Source organism: Rhinatrema bivittatum, chromosome 1 (genome assembly GCF_901001135.1).
Source record: "Rhinatrema bivittatum chromosome 1, aRhiBiv1.1, whole genome shotgun sequence".
Taxonomy (NCBI): domain Eukaryota; kingdom Metazoa; phylum Chordata; class Amphibia; order Gymnophiona; family Rhinatrematidae; genus Rhinatrema; species Rhinatrema bivittatum.
The window spans coordinates 387,391,481-387,412,336 of record NC_042615.1 but is presented as its reverse complement, the minus strand read 5'-3'; the positions used below and the strand labels follow the sequence as shown (position 1 = coordinate 387,412,336).

At 40.4% G+C, this 20,856-nt stretch overlaps 1 protein-coding gene across 8 annotated transcripts in view; it reads right to left on the bottom strand.

Annotated features, from left to right (window-relative positions):
• RBPMS (RNA binding protein, mRNA processing factor) overlaps positions 1-20,856 on the bottom strand; it is a 589,352-nt gene that overhangs the window by 298,258 nt on the left and 270,238 nt on the right. For all 8 annotated transcript variants that reach the window (XR_003856672.1, XR_003856668.1, XM_029601505.1 and 5 more), the window contains exons 3-4: positions 12,642-12,680; positions 8,285-8,347 (exon numbers count right to left, since the gene is read on the bottom strand). Coding sequence is in view for 6 of the 8 variants with exons in the window: in XM_029601505.1 (XP_029457365.1) it covers positions 8,285-8,347; positions 12,642-12,680 (102 nt within the window). In the remaining 2 variants the exon portion in view is untranslated. The remainder of the gene's footprint in view (positions 1-8,284; positions 8,348-12,641; positions 12,681-20,856) is intronic.

Sequence of the window (20,856 nt, the reverse complement as noted above, 5' to 3'; positions counted from 1 at the left end):
GGTTTTGAATAGTTCCAGATTTGTAGATTTAGATATGGAATCAGAGTTAATCAAATGGTTCTCTCTGGCAGTGATTTTCTACATATTTTGGTCTCATTAAATTGTTTATTCTTGGAAAGAGATTTGTAAAATGTTTGATTTCAAATTGATGTTTTGTCTATTGTCACTTTGATTCATAAGAGACAAAGTGACAAAAGACAAAACATGCATTAGCCTCTTCTCTTGGTTAATACAATTTCTCACGGGAGCTGTGTGGGCATTTTGATATTTATGGAGACCATTGATTGTTCTCCAGAATTAGTTAGTCATTCTTTTGATTATCTTAAAACTAAATTAGGGATTCCTAATAAACATTTCTTTGTTCATCTTCAATTAAAGCATCACATATTTGGTATGTTGGTCAAATTTCTCAAGAAATTTATTAATAATGTTTTGATAGTTTTGTAAAACCATCTGTTAAGATGGGTAATTCCTTCTTTCATAGTTATAAATTTTTCTGTGATGCAAATGTTTAAAAAACACTTAGTATCTATGGCAAAACAGGGGGCTTTGTGTGTACTGTAATGTAACCCTTAGTGGGTTGTTAATCTCAAGGGCACACAGACTAATTTATATGTCTTCAGGTGCTGCTCTGGCTATCAAATTACTCCCACATTTGACTCTTAATCCCTGGGGGGGGGGGGGGGGGGGACACGACTCCTTTTATGGGGTCGATGACTCTCACATATCACCCAGATGATGTTGTGCTGCTCCCAGTGTGTGTGTAGACTGTAGGTGCATCTCATGAGGTGAGAGGCTGGGACAAATCAGACAGGATCAGTCTCTGGGTGTTAAAAGTTTACTGATTGGAAATTATTAAAGTCCATTTGTCTATAAGAGTGAAGTTATATTTGACTTGGTACAAGTGTATTTTTCTCTGTAAGTAGGTGTTCTTTAGTCAGACCTCTGGGTAGAGCCCATGGTGATTTTAATGCACAACGCTCACCCAATGTCTATGTAGGAATCCTATTGGAAGGGTCCCCAACTTCACAGCAAAAATCCCTACGTTGCTCCATTTCATTTCTGGACACCCAGCGTGTCCTAGTCCCTTGGGTGGAGATCCGGATGGGGGTCTCCTGATAGTGTTCTTCCTTCCTTAGTTGTTATTTCAGGGGGACTTCTTGTGGGGTAAAGTCAGATAGGATTAAGCTTCTTCAGCACTGTAATCCCAGTGGGGAAGGGGGATTCAAAAATGCTCCCCACTCGGTTTAAGTCCAAAACCTGGATACATCTTCTGCCTTCATTGTCTCTCGCAGCAGGATCCATCGCTGGTGCTTGCCCACCTAGGGTTTAGAGTAGGCTCACAGGTCTTTAGTCCCCTAGTGAGAGCCCTTTTGCCCCTAAAGGGTATCAAGCTCAGCAATCTCTCTCTGTAAGTGAGAAGGACCCTCAGGCAGGGAGTGCACAATGACATATCACTTCTAAATAAAACTCCATTTGGGGGAAGCTGGGAGGCCTCATTGTTCAAAGGCTTCCTCAAACTGATCCCAAAGTGTCTTAAAATGGCTGGACTAGATAGTGTTCAGGCTTCCAATCCAGACCCTCCAGATGGAAGGGACTCAAGAGAATGGATGGCTATTTAAGGTGTTTTCTAAGGCAGGGGCAGTGACATCTTCTGGCCAGACCAGGGGGGTCTGCCACAGTAACTTCTTGTTTTTCCTTAGGTCTTGGATTTTCTCCCAAGACAGCTCATTTCCTCTGGCTGACCTGTAGGTGGTGTTTGATCTCTGCACTGTAGTTCAAACAGAAGCTTGGAATACTGGTTTGATTCAGACTGAGACTTGGGCATATTTTCGGGTTACCAGTAAGCCCTGGGAGATGTCATGATATTGCAGTTAGTCAGCCCATTGCAATATAGTGCGTTCGGCTGAGCGCATGGTTTTACACGCACTTGGATGCATGTTTTGGACGTGTGTCCAAATCCCTCATGCAATAAGGGAATTAGCGCATCAAAAATGCTCGTCCAAACCAGCACATAGCTAATTGCAATCATCACATGTAAATTCATGTTGATGAGGCTATTAGCTATTACCCCCCCCCCCCCCCACCATGCAAAAATTGCAGTGCAGCCATGGCACCTATTTTACGACTGCCTGGGAGCAGTATCCTAGCAATACTAAATAGGAGGAACCACAGAAACCAGAATTATGTCCTGCTCAAGGGCTTAACAAAAAAAATAAAAAATCAAGCTTTCTGTGGTTCCTCATAGGTGGAACCACAGAAAGCAGCACCCCAAGGTCTGGCCCAATCGGAACCTCTGCCGGCAGTGAGTAATCCCCGTTTTTCCCTGCGCACAGAGGATTAACAATCAGGCCTTTAGTCAAAAGGGAAGAGTTTATGAAAAAGAGGGGTGTTTAATGTTGTGTGTGATAACTTAATGTACATTTTAATACCAGAAATAATTACACCTTTTTTCCTGGTGTTATGCCTGAAATGGAATTTGTAATAAATATTGCAAATCCTGGTGAGAGAGAGAGAGAACCTCTAGGAAAGCACACATATTAGTCAACTATTTATACCTGCTTGTCCAGTCACAATTCAGACAGCAGGTTTCTTTTTTTTATTTATAGAAGTTTGAAAAATTTAGAAACATAAACCAGTCATATTCCAATATCCAAATAAGGAAATGCTACCAGCTAAAAAAAATCACAGTATGTTTGCAATGAGTCCATATTATTGAAGGAGGAAAAGAATTTAAAGAAAAAAGTCAAAATAACCATTACAGGCCGTTATCACATTCCAAATGAGCTCCTGCACCCAGCAAATGCTATTCTCCAGCAGATTTATTTTCTAGAAAAACTTCAAAATAGGAAGGATCAAAGAAAATGTATTTATTCCCTTGAAAAATGACCAAGTACTTGCATGGGAACTTCAAGAATAGAAGTTCCCAATGCAAGTACCTGAGCCTTTTTATGAAGAAAAATCTTCCTCCTAAGCTGAATAGACTTGGCTACATCAGGGAAAATCTATACTTTCTAACCAGAAAAAGCAACATTTATATGCAAGTGCAGCATCTCCATGTTCAGGGAGATTAACAATGTATCCCTAGTTATTATTTCATCTTGAAAGGATTCCATGAATGTTGATAGGTCCAGGCAATCATCTGTGATGTTATCCAATCGCCTTCTACCACATTTTCATTCTTCACCCCTGATAGAATAATAAATTCCAATCATCTCATTGCCAGGTATGTTTAGATCATCCCTTAGATATTTCATAAAGAGTTCCTGGGAGGATAATAGCCTGGCTTTGGGGAAATTAAGAAGGCAAAAATTATTCATCCTCAACAAATTATTTAAAGCTTTTATTTTAACATGTAAAGCTAGGAAATCCTTAATGTATGCCAGTCCATCTCCATGCAAGGAGGATATCTGCTGGCCCATTTTGCCTAACTGGTCTTCTGTTTCCTCAAATCTTTTCTCATGTTGTTCTAATTTGGAATCTGCATTGTCTGTAAAGGAACATAACTGCGAAACATATTGAATTACTTTAGTCTCTTACTAACTACTCTTGAAATGTCCTCCAATGTAACAGCTTTTATAGAAGCCAAAGTATGGTGTTGCCTCTCACCCAAAGACCGAGCACTGACATTGGCACCGGCACCCAAGGTCCCCACAAGGATGTTAGACCAACCAGAGCAAGTGCCACGAGCGGGCCTGCTCCATCTTCACCATGAGCGGGATTTCCTCTGCTCGCAGCTTGCCAGAACCTGCCAAATTCAGCACAGAATTTGCGCAGCTGCACAGGAGGGGAATTCCCCAGGACTAAAGAGGTAATGATGTTGGAGCCACTCAACAATAGCGATCATAACATGATCAAATCTGACTTGATAACTGGAGGGAGGACACTAAGGAAATCTACTGCATAAGCATTTAACTTTCAACAGGGAGGCTATGATAAAATAAGTAAAATGGATAGGAAAAAACTGAAACAAGCAGCTGCAAAGGTTAAGAGTTTATATGAGGCATGGATGTAGTTTAAAGATACCATCTTGGAAGCCCAGACCAGATGTATACCATAAATTTAAAAAAGTGAAAGACCAAAAGACTGCTCACATGGTTAAAAGGAGAAGTAAAAGAGGCTATTGTAGCCAAAAAACATCTTTTAAAAAATGAAAAAGGGATCTGAATGAAGAAAACAGGAAACAGCGTAAGCATTGAAAAGTTAGATGCAAAGCATTGATAAGGAAGGCAAAGAGAATTAAAAAAGAAGCTTGCTGTGGAAGCAAGAGCTCATAATAAAATATTTTTCAGGTACATTCAAAGTAAAACGACTGTGAGAGAGTCAGCTAGACCATTAGATGATCAAGGGGTAAATGGGGCATTAAGGGAGAACAAAGCCATAGCAGAGAGACTAAATTAATTCTTTGCTTTGGTCTTTACAGAGGAAGATATAATGAAATGAAACAAATTTCTATGAACTTGCAAGATGTAATAGAGCAAATAGAGCAGCAGATGACCTGGACCAGTTGGTATACATCCCAGAGTGCTTAAAGAACTGAAACATGAGATTGTATACCTATTATAAGTAATTTGTAAGTGATCATTAAAATCTGGTACCTAAAAATTGGTGGGTGGCCAATATAACTCCAGTTTTTTAAAATGGTTCCAGGGTGATCCAGGAAACTACAGATCACTAAGTCTGATATCTGTGTCAGGCAAAATGGTAGAAATTATTATAAAAGAACAAAATTACTAAACATATAGTTAGTCCAGGGGTGCTCAAACAGGTCCTCAGCCCCTCCCCCCCAAGCCAATCGGGTTTTCAGGATATCCCTAATGAATATGTATGAGCATGTTATTCCATACATTTTCACTTCACTTGTAGCCACAAGAGGGCATGATTCAACCACAAAAAGCTTTAAACTCAGCTATGGCTCGAAATTGTAGTTTTCCTTATATGGTTCCAAATTGGTGGAATAAAATTATTTATTTAAAAAATGTATATACTGCTATAGACAATGTTCAAACAGTTTACAGTAAAAAGATATCAGATAAAAACATAAAACATAAAAATCACCATATCATAACAATCATACAGATACAACACAGGCTGAACTAAGCAATCTCAAAAGCCAATCAAAACAGGAATGTCTTAAACAATATTTTGAAAGATTTAGTACAAGGGACTATACATAGTTAATCTGGAAAATTAATCCAAAGAACTGGATCTGCTATGGAAAAAGTCCTTATCAAGTATACTTATTAACTGAGTTTATGTTTTTTAGAAGTTCTTTAAAAACAAACCTTTTTATTTACTGTTATGTGATGTTCATTGATATATTGTTTGATTTTATGTCTTGTGTGTCTTCTTCTATAACATTTTGACTATTTTTATATTTTGCTGTAACTTGACCTGAGCAGCCTTGAAAGTAAGGGAAAAATATCAAAATAAATAAAAATACATAGAATACATTTCTCCTGCTGGAGCTCTTACAATGAAAATTGCTGACATCTGTGAGAAGTGCGGGGCTGGGGTTGCTAATTAATGTGTTAATGTGGGTGGGGGTTGCACGGGGGGGGGGGGGGGGGGGGGGGGGAGACAACCATGAGATAAGTTTTGGATTATCAAAACTCCACATATTACTTTGGCCTGAAAAAATTACCTCCGAAAAAGCAGGCACAAACAGACACTTTTTCCAAAGGCAGGAATCGAAACTACCCGTGTAACTGCTTTGTTTATTGGTGCAAATGCCCAGGATAAAAAGTACCTAAGGAGTTTGCATCAATGCAGACAATTTCATTATTGCCCCCATATGCATTGTTTTTAGAACTGCTTAAAGTAAAAATTGATTGGAGATAGTTACGAATTTTAGAAATTTGCCTGATGGGCTAAATATACCTTTCACTGCTGAATTTCTTTTATTAGAGATAAGCTTCCCAGGACCAAAAGGTTCTTGCTATCTTCTTTAATAGCAAAAAAGATTATTTTGCTTTTTCCCCTGACTTTAGAAGATTCACAGATGAAGATGTGTCAGATGATGTCATTAGATCGGATTACCACCGAGAGTTTGTGGTGTATTATAGTTAGAAAACTAATTGAAGTCTGGAGTCCATTTATAGACTCTTCTACCATAACAAAAAGATGTTATTTTTAACAGTTTGATAACTCAGAATGACAATTTTCTTGATTAATTTTGTATTCCTTGGGTCTCACTACTTTGTTTTGTCAGGGCTATTAGATAATATTTTGCCTGTTTTGCCTTATTGTTTTGTGCCGATATTATTGTATTTGATATGTTGTTAGCTGCTCTGGGTCCTATTTTGGAAAAGGTCAGCATAGAAAACTGAAATGTAATGTAACTTCATTTGTTTTTCTTGATATACTTTTCTCTGGAAAAGTTTGGTCTAATAATGTTATTTGTTTTTTTCTTTACAGTGGTTTATTGGTGATTCCACAGAGGAATGTACTCTAAAGTGTTTCATAGTTCCCCTGTTCTAGAAAATTCAGAAAGTGAGAGTCTTGTTACGGGGACTGTGTTTTGTTTGACTGTTGTGTAAAACTTCAATAAAAAGAGTTTAGAAATATGCACATGTATAACTTTGGTGCTTAAAATATTACATGCATACATAATAACCCTGATTTATATATGGAGGCGGGTATTATACAAAGTATGTGCATATACCATTTTGAAAATACTTGCGGGCTTACTTGAAATCACCAGTTCGCTGATACCTCCACCAGTTCGCCCAGTCCATCTCCAGTTCACCTACATTCTCTAGCACTTTACCCTGAACCCCCACCAATTCACCCAGACCTCCCACCCAAAAACTGCAGACAAGTCCAATTTCCCTTGCGCTAGTCAATTAGCAGGTGTAAAACTCTATGAATGGGTTTGATAATTTAAATAATATAATATATCACTTATAAAACAGCAACTATCCTGCATACTTCTTGATTTTGCCCCAGAACACCCACAGACCGCACCTTTTTGGCTCCAGTGTAATGTGCCCATGAAATCGAAAATATGTACATATTTTTGATGTTTATAAAATAGCATATACTTGAATAAATGCTACTTATGTGCGTATATGCTATTTTTCTGTGAGGAACCCCTTTGAAAATTTACTCATTAGCTTGTAAGTCTTACAGGGACAGGGAAATACCTACTGTACCTGAATATAACTTGTCGTGCGTTACCAATAAATAGGTGCTATGTTTAAAAAAGTCAGAGTTAACTTTTGGGATATACTATACTGTATTCTATCTTTCCTACGTATGTAGCTCTTTCCTCCTGCTTCTTTGACTTCCAGCTCAGTCAGAATCAACTTTTATTGGGGCTACAGGACACAATGAGAATAACTTGTGGTTACCCTACCACCCTTCAATTTTAAGGTCATCAACAACAGTCTTTAGCCTAGGGAGACAGACTATTACTTTCTCCAGAACACAGTGCAAATGTGACCTGCTCTGGGTCTGACCATGATGCAGACAGGGTCCACATCTTCCGCATTGCCATGGACTCTACATCATCTGCAGTGGGCCTGTCAGGGCAGGATACATAATTACTGATTGGCCCTATAAAAGAGCACCTAGCCTTAGCCCCTGGAAAAACTATGCAGGAATTCAGGCTTGAAAGAAAACACAAAGATCTGGACCCCCACCTCGGATTCAGCTTTAGGGAATACTCGGGTCTATAAAAGAGCAAGCTACTAGACACAGTGGAGGCACAAAGAGAAGAGACGGGAAGTTGGGAAGGGTGCATTTTTCTTCTTCTTTATAGGGAACATTTATGCATGATTGAGATCAAAATGAGAAACCGCCACTGAGACTGCTTCCAGCAAGAGGATGCTGTGCACTATGTTAACTTCTTGAGGTAAGGAATAAAGACTTTTCTGTTTTTGTTTGACTACTGTTATTTTGTGGAAGCAAGACAAAGTCTGCCTTGAAGACCCAGGGCCCAAAGCACTAATTTGTTTACCCACAATAAAGTGTGATGAGAACACTGACATAACAGACTCTTTCCATAAAGGACTCTGGCCAGAAGTACCTGCTATCAAAGGGTTTCTATCAGTGGAATATGGGGCCCACTCCAAGCCAGCTAGACAAGGCGTAGATACTTGTCTTTTTTTAGTGGGAATGTCCCCTGCCAAACTACCTCAGAGCTACTCTAATACAGCCATATAATGAATACTGGATGTGCACAGATGCAAGACACAAGCATGCATAAAAGATCTTCATTCCAAATAGTCTTGCCCTTTCATAACGCAGAACGTCTTGGTGTCCTGCAGAACTAGGTACTCACATTCAAAGAATTCTTTGCAGCTTCTGCTTCTGAGCGGCTGTCAAAGCTGACAAATCCTACAGGCTGAGAAACAGAAAGGTAATAAAGAATCAGTTTTTGTGTTCTTCTCAACAGGGCATCCTAGAGATGAATACCTTCAATATTTCAGTGGACGGATTACAGCCCATCCACCCTTCCCAGAGTACACATTCCTGCATACCACACACACAAATGGAGGGAAAAAAAAAAAAGAAGAAGACTGGCTACCTAGGCATACTAAATCAACTAAACATTTTTAAAATGGTCATTTAGAAAGTCACTTGCAGGAAAGCACTTGAGTTTTGATTGAGCAAGATGTTAATAAAAACACGCATCAAGAGGCAAATATAGAACCAGCAGGCTAGGAATATTAGAGTTCAAGGCTCTACATGTGGATCACATTTGATATGATGTTGATAGCTCATATTAGTTTCCTCCTGACCTGTGTGACTCAGCAGAGGTCAATAGTTCCTGTATGAGTAATGCAGAAATATTTTTGAGTAAGCTCAGCACCTAAAAGGCCAAATGCTCCAAGCTCCCTGGTTTCATGCTTCTTTAGTAAGTGAATCATTGATTTTTGAAGGGACAAAACAGAATTCACAGTGTAACAGAAGCACAAAGTATTTGTTACCATATTCTGGCTTCAATAGTCAACTCAGTATCTAGTCCCATAGAACTATAGTACAGTACCTTTTTTTAGCCTACTTTCCAAGGGAAAAGAAGGCTTATGAGATCGCTGTATACTTTATGTTTGTGTCCCTAATAACTTTTTTGTTTAGTATCTCATCCACACCAAATTTTCAGGACACGTCGGGGAAGACAAGAGGTCTCTAACAGATGTGGGGGTTTTTTTCAGATCCATATACAGTATATACATGGACCGCAGATGTGCACATCCTGAAAAATAGACTTTAGTTCCGGGTGGAACTTCTTCTTAAATCCTCATTTCAGATGACTGCCAAGATGATTGTCCTAGTGACAGGTGCCCTTGCTGTATGGCAAGTTAGTGGAGGAGTAGCCTAGTGCAGCGCTTCTCAACCAGTGTGTCGCCAAGCAGTGGCAGGTGTGTCCCGTGCTACCGGTCTCCCGCTGCTCTTCCCCCTTCTTCCTTCACAGAGCAAGAGGCAGGCTATCTTCCACTGCTGCCGTTGCTGCCCAGGCTATCAGCATGTTCAAGCCTGGATGGGAACGGCAGCAGTGTTAGTGGAGGCTGGCAACTGCAGCTGGGCCTTTTCTTCTTCCCGCACCTGCCCCCACCCTGGCCCGGAACAGGAAGTGATGTGCAGTGGGGTGTGCGGGAAGAAGAAAGAGCCATGCTGCACGAAAAAGTAGCGGCGGCAGCAGCAGCCCCGAAGCAAAATCAGAAGCAGCCAGAAATCGGCACAGGAAACAGCAGAATTAGCCTCCCGTGACCGATGGGATTCTTCTTTCTTGGCCTGCGGGGGATAGAGGAGGAGGCTGCTGCAGCTACCATTTGTGCTCGGGGGGGGGGGGGGGGGGGCAGGAAATGAGCGAGAGAGAGAAAGCCAGCCAGCCTGTCTGTAAGTGAGAGAATGTATGTGTGATTGAGAGTGTGCATATGTAACTGTGACTGAGAGACTGTGTGTAAGTGAGAGCATTTGATTGAGATCATCTATGTAAAGTGTGTGAGAGAGAGCATGTGTGTGATTGAGAGAAACTGGTCAGAGAGGTGATGAGTGTGTATATAGGAGAGACAATGGAAGTGACTGGTCAGGGAGATGACTGGAGTGTGTGTGTATGTAGGAGAGAAAGTGATTATGGGAATTAGAAGTCTGTGCATGTGGCGAGAGCTAGCATAGGATTGAGAAACATGGGTGTGTGTGAGACACAGCGTGGGAGTGAGAAGCCTGTATATGTAAGATGGAACATGAGAGTGGGAAGCCTGTGTGTGTGTGCATGAGAAAGAGAGACTGTTCGGGAAGGTGACTGGTATGTGTGTGTAAGAGACTGGTCAGGAGATGATTGGTGTGTGAGAGACAGAAACTGGTATGTGAGTGTGACTGGTATGTGTGTGTGTGAGAGAGAAAGTGATTATGGGAATGAGAACCCTGGGCATGTGGCGAGAGCTAGCATAGAAGTGAGAAACCTGGGTGTGTGTGAGACACAGCATGGGAGTGAGAAGCCTGTATATGTAAGATAGAACATGGAAATGGGAAGCCTGTGTATGTGCATGAGAGAGAGAGACTGTTCGGGAAGGTGACTGGTGTGTATGTAAGAGAAAGACTGGTTGGGAGATGATTGGTGTGTAAAAGAAACTGGTCATGGGGGTGTAACTGGTATGTGTGCCTGTGAGTGACAGAGAGACTGGTTGTGGGCACTAAGGAAGAGAACCATGAGTACAGAGCTTCGGCCACTACTGCTTTTGGTGTGTGCTACTGGCCTGTATGGAAGAGGAGTAGGAGAGCTGCTGGAGGGGGTTAGTAAAGGTGGGTTTTTAAGCTTATTTTTCTTGATTGACTGCCATTTTAATTACTGAATATTATGTGATGTGTCTGCTGTTTTGAAATATTTTATTGGTGTTTGGAGAATTTTAAATAATTTTTATGAGTTTTTAATTGTTGGATATTATTCTGTTCATAGTTGTTGTAAAACATTTATTCTGCTTATTATTAGTATAGTTATACAATTATTTCTGTGTGGGGATCTATAGCTGCTTGCTAGTTCTGTTTTCCTAATAGGAGGTGTATTGGTGTTTAGGGCCTGATTTAATATTTGTAGTGTTGCCTTTTCATAGATAGGTTTGCTCCTGTTTGAGTGCATTCCATAATACAAGTGTAACTGTGTGCGGATTAGTTTATGTGCATTACTGCAGATCCTGGGAGTGTGTTAGGTCGGTTCTGTGTATGTGACCAAGGTGAGGTATTTTACTGTATCAGTCTTATTTGTTGTATTTTCTCAAGAGGACATGCACTGGTGATAAACTGCTGTCTTTTCATAAGTAGGGCTATTGAGCCTGGTAGTTGGAGTTTGTGTTGCTGTTACTGAGATGACACTAGAACTAGAATATCTTTTTTTGTAAGGTGAGTTGTACAGGGAATGTCATAATTCTGCTTTACATCCATAATTGTGGGTCAGGGGGGTTTCTGTGGATGCAAACTGTACTTTTACATTTAGCCCTGTGACGATCATGGGTCAGTGTGTCATGCATGTGAGAACCATCTGTCAGGTGTGTGCCGACAGAAAAAAGGTTGAGAACCACTGGCCTAGTGGTTAGCGTAGCAGGCTAAAATTCCAAGGAAGCCAGTCTTCTAATTCTGCTGCCATTCCTTTGTCAGCTTCAGCAAATTACTTACACCTTTATGGCCTCAAGTACAAATTTAGGGATCATTTAATAAGCATTTTTTCTATAATCACAAAATGGGATAAAGCCTTTAATAAACAAGTCTCTTAAATGTATTTATTTGCCACCAATGCAGAAGCTCTAGGTGGCTCGCAATTTAAAATGCATAATTAAAATCAGCCTCACCCAACCCTAGGAGCAGAAGACCTGATGGGGGGAATCAAACGAGGGACTCTGCACATGGCGGTGTACAGCATTTGCCTCCTGAGCAAATAAATAAATATGTAGATGTATACCCACACTATCTAAAAATTACTATTGCGGGCACACACACACACATACACACAAAGGCGCACACAGGCAAGGCGCACACAGGCCGGCAGACACACATACAAGCAGAGACCACACACAGGCAGAGAAATTCACACAGGCATATGTCCACACACATACACACACAGGAAGAGTGACCCCCACGCTGGGCCTATGCTGGCTCTGCAGAAGTGGCAGGCTGTGCTGGAGCTGGAGGGGGGGAGGACAATAGATAGGAGGCCTCTGACTACTGGGACTGAGGGTGCAATGCGCTACTCCTGAGGCTGTGATGGGGCTTGGAATGGGAGGAAAGGCTGTGCTGGGGTTGGGAGGGAGGGAAATTCATAGGGGTTGCCAGGGAATTTCCACGTATGTCAGCTAGTCAGTTATTAATTTGCGACAATTCAGGATTGTAAAGGGGCCAATATAAAATGCAGACATCAGTCACAAGTAATAGCATAGCATTGATGAGTTTCAGTTTGAAGATGACTTTGTTATTTAGGGAGGGCATAAAAACCTGCCAACATCCCCCAGTTATGATACCGCTTCAGACCTTCTTCAGTGGAAGAGGCAATCATGCTCTTGCATTGAGCCTTAAAGTAGGTCAGAAGATTCTCTAGGTGAGGGACTGAATTTAATAAGCATTGAATTTGTGTGTCTTAAGAAAAAGTACATTGCTGCTGTATTACATCCTGCCATACTTTCTGGAGTGCAAAAATCAGCTCTTACCTGTTTTGATGTAAGTTTTATCAGAGACCCTTCATAACCCTGAAAGCAATAAAGTAAAGATTTTAGCAAAAAAAAAACATTATTGGACTCAAAATGTACACAAATTATAATCTTATGAAAACATGTTTAAAATCTATGGGCAATCAGGAAAAACCATAATGTTACATTAGTTTTACACTCCATTTCTAAGTTACTATGCATAAGCTGCAAGAATAATATTGCAATTATTTGGTATCTGAGACATATGAAAGCAGTTCCACTTATTCAAAATACTTTATACATCCACCAAGGCTTGCCAGACTTTACCTTGTTTTTAACTATTATATACAAGGTATGTGGATGGGACAAAACAAATGCTATCAACTCTGGTTAGGAAGCCTCCAAAACCTACCCCATTCTTCAGTGAAATCAATAACAAAGTTTACTTGGGTTGGCCATGTGGCTTCACAGCACAAAAGACCTATCTTCAGAAGTATGGCCCATCAATCTACTACTACTTAACATTTCTATAGTGCTACTCCACATCCACAGCACTGTACAAACACACAAGAGACATTCCCTGCTCAATAAAGCTTACAATCTAATGAAGACTGACAGGTCAACAAACAATTGTTAAAATTAGTTAATGAGGCTGAAGGCAGACAAATAGGCTTAAGATTTAAAAGCAGCCTCAAAAAGGTGTTTTTAAAAAAATATCTTTATTACAGTAATGTACAGCTTTAGAAATACAAAACCCAAACATAGTAACAGAACAAATTAAACCGAACATTATTGTTATTTTATAAGGTAATAACACAAGTGCTCGAACAGCAGACATTACAAGGAGAAACAATCATTCGCACATCTTTCATTCTATCTTCAGCATTTCACACCACAACCCTTGAAATACTGGTTTATATATTCGTGCATTCCATGAATGTTTTTCCAGGCTAACACTTAGGGGTAGATTTTCAAAGGCCTGCATGTGCATCCGGCGTGTGCACATGGACCCAGCGACTTTATAGCATGCACACGGCGACGTGTGCATGCTATAAAATACAATTCCCATGTGCACATGCACGCCAGAGTTTAACATCGGCGTGCGCACGTGCAGGCGGGCTGTGTCTCACGCACGCAAGGGGGAGATTTTAAAAAATAACACGCTGTGATGCAATCAGTCCTATGCCAGTTCCCTCCCAGTCCTCTCCAATTAAGGAGCAGACTGGGAGGGAACTTTCCTATCCCCCTACCTAGCCTTCTTCCCTTTTCCCCTCTCCTCCCTGACCCCTAAACCTACCCTAACTATCGTAATTTTTTTTGTTTTAGAACTTACCGCTCCTCCGAGCAGGAATAATGGCCTAATGGCTGCTGTCCCAGTTGGCCCCTGCCCCGCCAGACCTTTCCAAGGAGCCCGGCACTTTGGTGCATATCGGGAGATATGCACATGGCCAGGTCGTTTCTAAAATATGCATATCCCCTGGTTTTTGCGTGCGCCGGGCTTTGAAAATTTGGGCTTTAGTGTGCACTCAGAGTTTTATGCAACAGTTTGGTATCTAAGTCTTCAATGGATTTCCATTCTCTCATTTGATTGATCCACACTAAATGAGGCGATTATACATGCACTCAATGTTTGCAATATTACCAGTTTAGCCAGTAAAAGTGCAATGTATGCAAACCTTTTACGTCCCTGTGAAAGAGAAGCAACACAAGTGAAATCACCCAGTATTAATACTTCACCTAAGAAAGGTGCCTCTGTATCGCTCCATGGTGAGACTACACCTTGAATACGGTGTGCAATTCTGGACACCACATCTCAAAAAGGATATTAATCTACTGGAGAAAGTGCAGAGAAGGGCGACCAAAATGATAAGGGACATGGAACGGCTCCCCTATGAGGAAAGGCTAATGAAGTTAGGGCTGTTCAGTTTGGGAAAGGGATGACTGAGGGGGGATATGATAGAAGTCTTCCTTTGAGGAGTCCTTCGCTAGGCTGTTTCTCTCTTTTTTAATTTTATTATGCCTTATTTTACTTGTTTTTATTTTAATGATTTACTAGTTTTAATTCATAAATTATGTATGTAATGTAATGCACTTTTTGTTTTATATTTTACTGATCAGTTTTAATTATGTTATTTTTGCTTGTACTTTTTTTTTTTTAGGTTCAAAATGTTTATTTGATTTCAAAACACAATACATCTCAAAATTTGAACCAGTAATTTACAGCTTAGTTACCAATCTCTATTTTCCCCCTCCCCCCTCGTTCCCCCTCTATTTATGATTAATTGTACATCGTCTAGATTGACAGTACATAAAATAAATAAATAAATACCCACTAAATGCTTTAATCTGGAGGGCTTTGCATCTGCCTTTGGGTCTGACAATACATTAAAGTCCCCTCCCCAGTCATGGTGTAATCAGTAAATTTACTGGCAATTGATACTACTTCTGAGAAAAAGGCATGGCTATACACATTAGGAGAATAAATATTTCCTAATAAGTATTTCTTATTATAAAGGGATCCTGCAGCAAACACATGATGACCATTATATTCCGTCATAATCTTTTCCAGATGAAATGGTAGATCTTCAAGTAATCCATTGTCTTAAATGAATACAAAGGAAATCATTTTAACGATATTATCAGTATTAAGTAGAACAACTAGAAGGAAGGATGCCTCATAGCTTAAACATCCCCCCATATCACCATTAGGGTTAGCCCATAAAATAGTAATACATTTACCAGAATTAAAATTCTGTCCTGAGAACACTTATTAAGCAAATATACGTACACCAGTGCTGACGCGAAAACACCATACATACTTCTTTCACACCACACAAACACACCAACTATAGCAGAACAAAAAGAAATAAACATTAACAGAAACCAGTCCTGAAATACTCCAAGGCAGTGGCGTACTAAGGGGTGTGGCTCCGGGTGACAACAGGGGTACGGGTGCCAATGCCGCCAGAGGGAAGGTCCCATGGCGGTACGGAGCAGTGATGTGCTGGCGAGGTTCCCACTCCCCGCCAGAAAAAGCAAACTCCTGCAGATGAAGAGGCCCTGAGGTGCCGTTGGCATTTCCCAGAAGCTGGCGGCAGAAGAGGCCCTGTGGTGCTGCTGGCATTTTCCAGAAGCCAGCAGCAGAAGATGAGGCCCTGCGGTGCCAATGGTATTTCCCAGAGCCGACGGCAGAAGAAGCGAGAGACTTGCCCTATAAGAGAAAGTGCCAGAGTACGAAAGCGTGCCTGTGAGTGTGTGTGTTTGTGTGTGCATGAGAGGGTGGTGGGGGTGGGGTGTGTGTGTGTGTATGAGAGGGTGTTGGGGGTGGTGTGTGTATGAGAGAGTGCCTATGTGTGTGTGTATGTAGATGAGAGGATGCCTGTGTGTGTAAGTGAGGATGCCTGTGTGTGATTGAGATGGTGAGTGTATATAAGAGTGAATGTGTATGTGCCTATGTATATATATGAGAGGGTGCCTGTGGGTGTGTGTGTATATGAGAGGATGCCTGTATGTGTATGAAAGGATGTGTGTATGTGAGGATGCCTGTGTACGTATGAGATGGTGAGTGTATATGAGTGTGTATGTGCCTGTGTATATATATCAAAGGGTGACTCTGTGTAGGGGTGAGGGTGAAGAGGAAGGGCGTGTGTGTGTGTGTATGTGCGCACGCAAGACAGGAATCATGTGTGAGAGATACAGAGGAAGCAAGTGTTTTGTGTGTGAGAGAGAGACGGAGGAAACGTGTGTCTGTCTCACACACATACACACTCAAACTCCCTCTGTCTCTCACCAAGTGTGTATGTGTGTGTGAGTCAGAGGGAACATATTTTGTTTGTGTCTCTGTGTGTACCCCCAGTTCAGGACAATCTCAGGGTGACAGGTATGGAGAGCGGAAGATTTTTAAAACCCTTATTAGTTTTAATTACTGGGTGTTATTTGATGTCTGCTGTTCTGAAATATTTTATCGATGTGCTGGAAATTTTTAAAAATTGGTACAGGAGCTTCTAATTATTGAATATTATTCTATTCATCAGCTGTTTTGAAATGTATATTTTTTAGTATGGTTTTACTATTCTGATTGATTTATATTTCTTGATTGTATTGTTTTGAGGAATAGTGATGTTCTGCTTTTCCATTGTTGCACTGCATACAGAATCTGGCTTGTTGTAGTTAACAGTTCAGTTTGTGTTTGCATGTGTGCGTGTATGAGAAAGGGAGAGAGACTGAGGAAGCGTGTAAATGTGTGTGAGACAGACACAAGAGGAAGAGTGTGTATGAGAGAGGTACAGAGAAAGTGTGTGTGTGTGTGTATCTCTCTCACACACACATGCTCCCTCTGTTTTTCTCCCAGCATGTATGTGTGTGTATGAGAGAGAGGGAGCATATTATGTATGTGTGTGTGTGCGCGCATGCATGCCCTCAGTCTACAGCAATCTTAGAATGACAGATTTGGAAATAATTAGTTTTAATTATTGGGTGTTCTTTTGATGTGTTTCCTGTTTTGAATTATTTTATTAATGATTAGGAAATTTTAAAATTATATATTGGGGGATGGGTGCCAAAGAAGTATCTGCCTTAGGTGCAAAATACTTTAGGTACACCACTGCTCCAAGGGTCTGCATCTTCCTCTTGATGCTTCTTCTTCGACAGAAGATGCACCCAATGAGGGCAAAATACTTGATTCCCCGAAAAATGTATCCATACGTGATTGTTAAGTAAAGGAATAGGATAAATTTTCATCACAAACAATACACTTTCAATGCTGAGAAGTTTTCGTTTATCACGGGGTTGGTTAAAAAGTATATCTCAAAAGTTCCCAAGTTAAATAAAACTCCGTCGATATTATAACAAAGAAAAAAATGAGGATTCATAGCTGAATTGAGAAAAACGTACACATTAGCTTCTGAAAAATTAGATGGAAGTCAGAAGGGAGAGCATTACTGTGTACCCCCAACCTTCCCTCAATATCCAGGCACAGATCAGTCCAAGTAATGTCCAGACACAGAGTCAGTCGCTCCTGGACATTACTTAATGCGATCAACCTTTCCATAAAATACAACATTTTAATGAATATTTATAAAACAAACTGAAAATAGTCACCAATCCTTTTCCAATAATTTTGTAGGTGGTCATCATCCCAGCAAAAAAAAAAAAAAGAATGATCTAATAACAATGCGGTATTATTAACAGGTTCCTTTTCAGTAATTCAAAGGTTTGCATCCCTGACAATCTCTCCTTCCCCTCACCATGTTTTCAAAAATAAACTACTGATCAATGTCGGACTGCACTCCAGAAATATAAGCCCAAAAAATGAATAGAAGTAGATCACTGCCAGATCATTCATCTAGAGTAGCCAGAAATGTATGTGCCTGATCCTTCAATTTCAACCAAATCACATCATTGATTGTGGCTGGAAAAAGAAATGAGAACCTGATGCCCCACTGATAAAGCTCCGAGCAAGTCAGGGCCATCTGCTTATAGGCCTCAGATACTTTCTGCAAAAAGTAATTAAAAAGAATCAATTTCTGACCTTCATATTCAAGAAGTCTCTTCTTTTTCTGGTATTCTTGCATTGATTGGACCTTATTGGGGAAATTAAGTATTCGGGCTATAACTGGTCTAGGTCTTTGTATGTTTTCTCTTACTGGGCTAATACGATGTGCATGCTCCACTACAACTGGTTCATTTTCCATGGACAACCCCAGTGCTTTGGGTAACCATACTTAAAAAAAGATTGCATAAGTTTGTCTTCTTTAATCTATTCTGGTAAGCCAATGATCCGTAAATTGTTATGCTGAGCTGTATTTTCTTGGTCCTCTATTCTGTCTTGCAATAAAACATTTTCTTTTTTGAGAGCAGCTAACTGCCTCATAACCTGCTCCAAGGTTACCTCCTGTATAGAAACCCAATTCTTCAGATCTGCCAAAGATTCAGATTGTTTCTGCAAACCCTCTTTAATCTCATCCATAAAGAATTGCAACTTAGATAAATGATCCTCCAAATTCGCTGATACCAACTTTGAAATATCCCATACCAGGATCCTCTTCAAGTCAGAAATGTCTCTATCAAAATCAGTCGCCAAATTGTTATCTATGAGTTTTACTTTTTCTTTTTCCTTTTCTTTCACCAATCTTGCAAATTTCACAGACATTCCAACAGACACAAAAACACTGCGGAGTAGACGAATAATAGTTTGTGCATAATTGAAAAATACAAAGGGGCAGAAAGTTAGCAGATTAAGTAGGCCCTTGCAGAGCTCTGCAAGATGCAACTTCTCAGTGGGCAGGCATCACCAGAAGCACCTCAAAAGGTGGGTTTTTAAACGGGATTTAAACAGGTGAGAGAGGGCACATAAAGCATAGGCTCAGGAAGTGTATTCCAAGCACATGGTGCACCCAGATGAAAAGCATGGAATCGGGAATTGATGGTAGAGGGAAAAGGCATAGATAGGAGTGACTTGTCTGATGAGCAGAGTACATGAGTGAAGGCACTTGTAGATGAATAAGAGAGGCTTCAACTGTATGTGAGAACAGATAGGGCGCCAATGCAAAGAATTCAGAAGAGAGGTTATATGTGTGTAGTGACTTTGTGAAAGATAAGTCACGCAGATGAATTCAGGACAGATTGCAGTGGAGAGAGATGGCTCGCTGAGAGACCTGTGAGGAGCAGGTTGTAATAGTATAAGCAGGAGGAGTTAAGAGAGTGGATAAGGGCTCTAGTAGTCTGTTCAGAAAGAAAGGAAAAGATTGTGGTGATGTTACAAAGAAACAGCATGTTTTAGCAGAGATCTGAATAGGTGTACAGGAGTCGTCAAAGATGATTGCTAGGTTATGGGCTGAGGGAGGATGACCATGTTACCCACAGAAATAGAGAAAGAAAGAAAGAAGAGGGAAAGTGGGCTTGGGGGAAGATAAGGATCTCTGTCTTAGCCATGTTGAGTTTAAGGTGGCAGCAGGACATCCAAGCAGCAATATCAGACAAGCAGGCTGAGATCTGGGACTGGATTTCTGATTAAATTTCTCGTGTATAAATTGGAGAATCACTGGCATAAAAATTTATTTATTTATTTATTTAGATTTTTTTATAGCTTCTGCCTTCACTCCGGTTTACAAGATAACAACATAATACATCCATATAACTTAGAACCTTATTTAACAATCAAAACGTAGAACCTTATTTAACATATTAATTTAAAAATTTATATGAATAAGCTAATCATTAAAAGAGCTAGTAAATTAATTCTTGTAATAGCATATAGACCCAAAATAACAACGTAAGTGTTAAACAGGAGAAATGATTTATCGGTGATAAGGGTCTGACAAGGAGATCGGAGTATGTCGGGGGATGCAGGTAATGTCTTGGAAAAGGTTGGAAGTGGGACGGGGAAAGGGGGTGGGATGGAGAGGGGAGGCGGGGAGGGGAGAGGGAAAGGTGTGCTAGTAGAGTGGGATCGTCGAAGTGTAATGGTTCAAGATGAGAGTGTATTGTTGTTTTTTTTTTTATCCCACGCCATTTCGAAAAGTTTGGCTGAATAACCAGGTCTTTAGTTCTTTTTTGAAGGATTTGATGTCGTGAATTGAGCTTAAATGTTGTGGTATGTTGTTCCATAGATTTGGGCCTGCTATGGAGAACGCTCTGTTCCTGGTGTTGGTGAGTTTGGCTAGAGGAAGTGAGGGAATTTCAAGGTGTAGTTTATTGGCGGATCTGGTCATTCTTTGCGGTTTGTGTGGTTGGATTATTTCTTTGAGAGCGGTGTTGTCCATTGTATGTAGAGCATTGTGAACTATTGTTAATGCTTTGAATTTGATTCTTTGGTCGATTGGGAGCCAGTGAAGTGATTTAAGGACAGGGGTGATATGGTCTGATTTTTTTTTCCTGGTTAGAATTCTTGCTGCGGCGTTTTGTAGTAGTTGCAGAGGTTTTAGGATAGATTTTGGTAGGCCAATCAGGAGGGAGTTGCAGTAGTCGAGGCTGTTGAAGATGAGTGATTGGAGAACTGTTCGGAACTCATGTTGGTGGAGTAGTGGTTTTAGATGTTTGAGGATGTGAAGTTTGTGAAAGCCTTCTTTGGTTTTGATAGCGATGTTCTTTTTTAAGTTGAGTTCGTTGTCAATCCAGATGCCGAGGTCTCTTGTTGAATTTTTTAGTTGGATGTTGATGTTTTCTATTTGTAGAGAGAGGGATGTGGAGGATTGTATTGGGTTGTTTCTTCCTATGAGAATGCATTCTGTTTTAT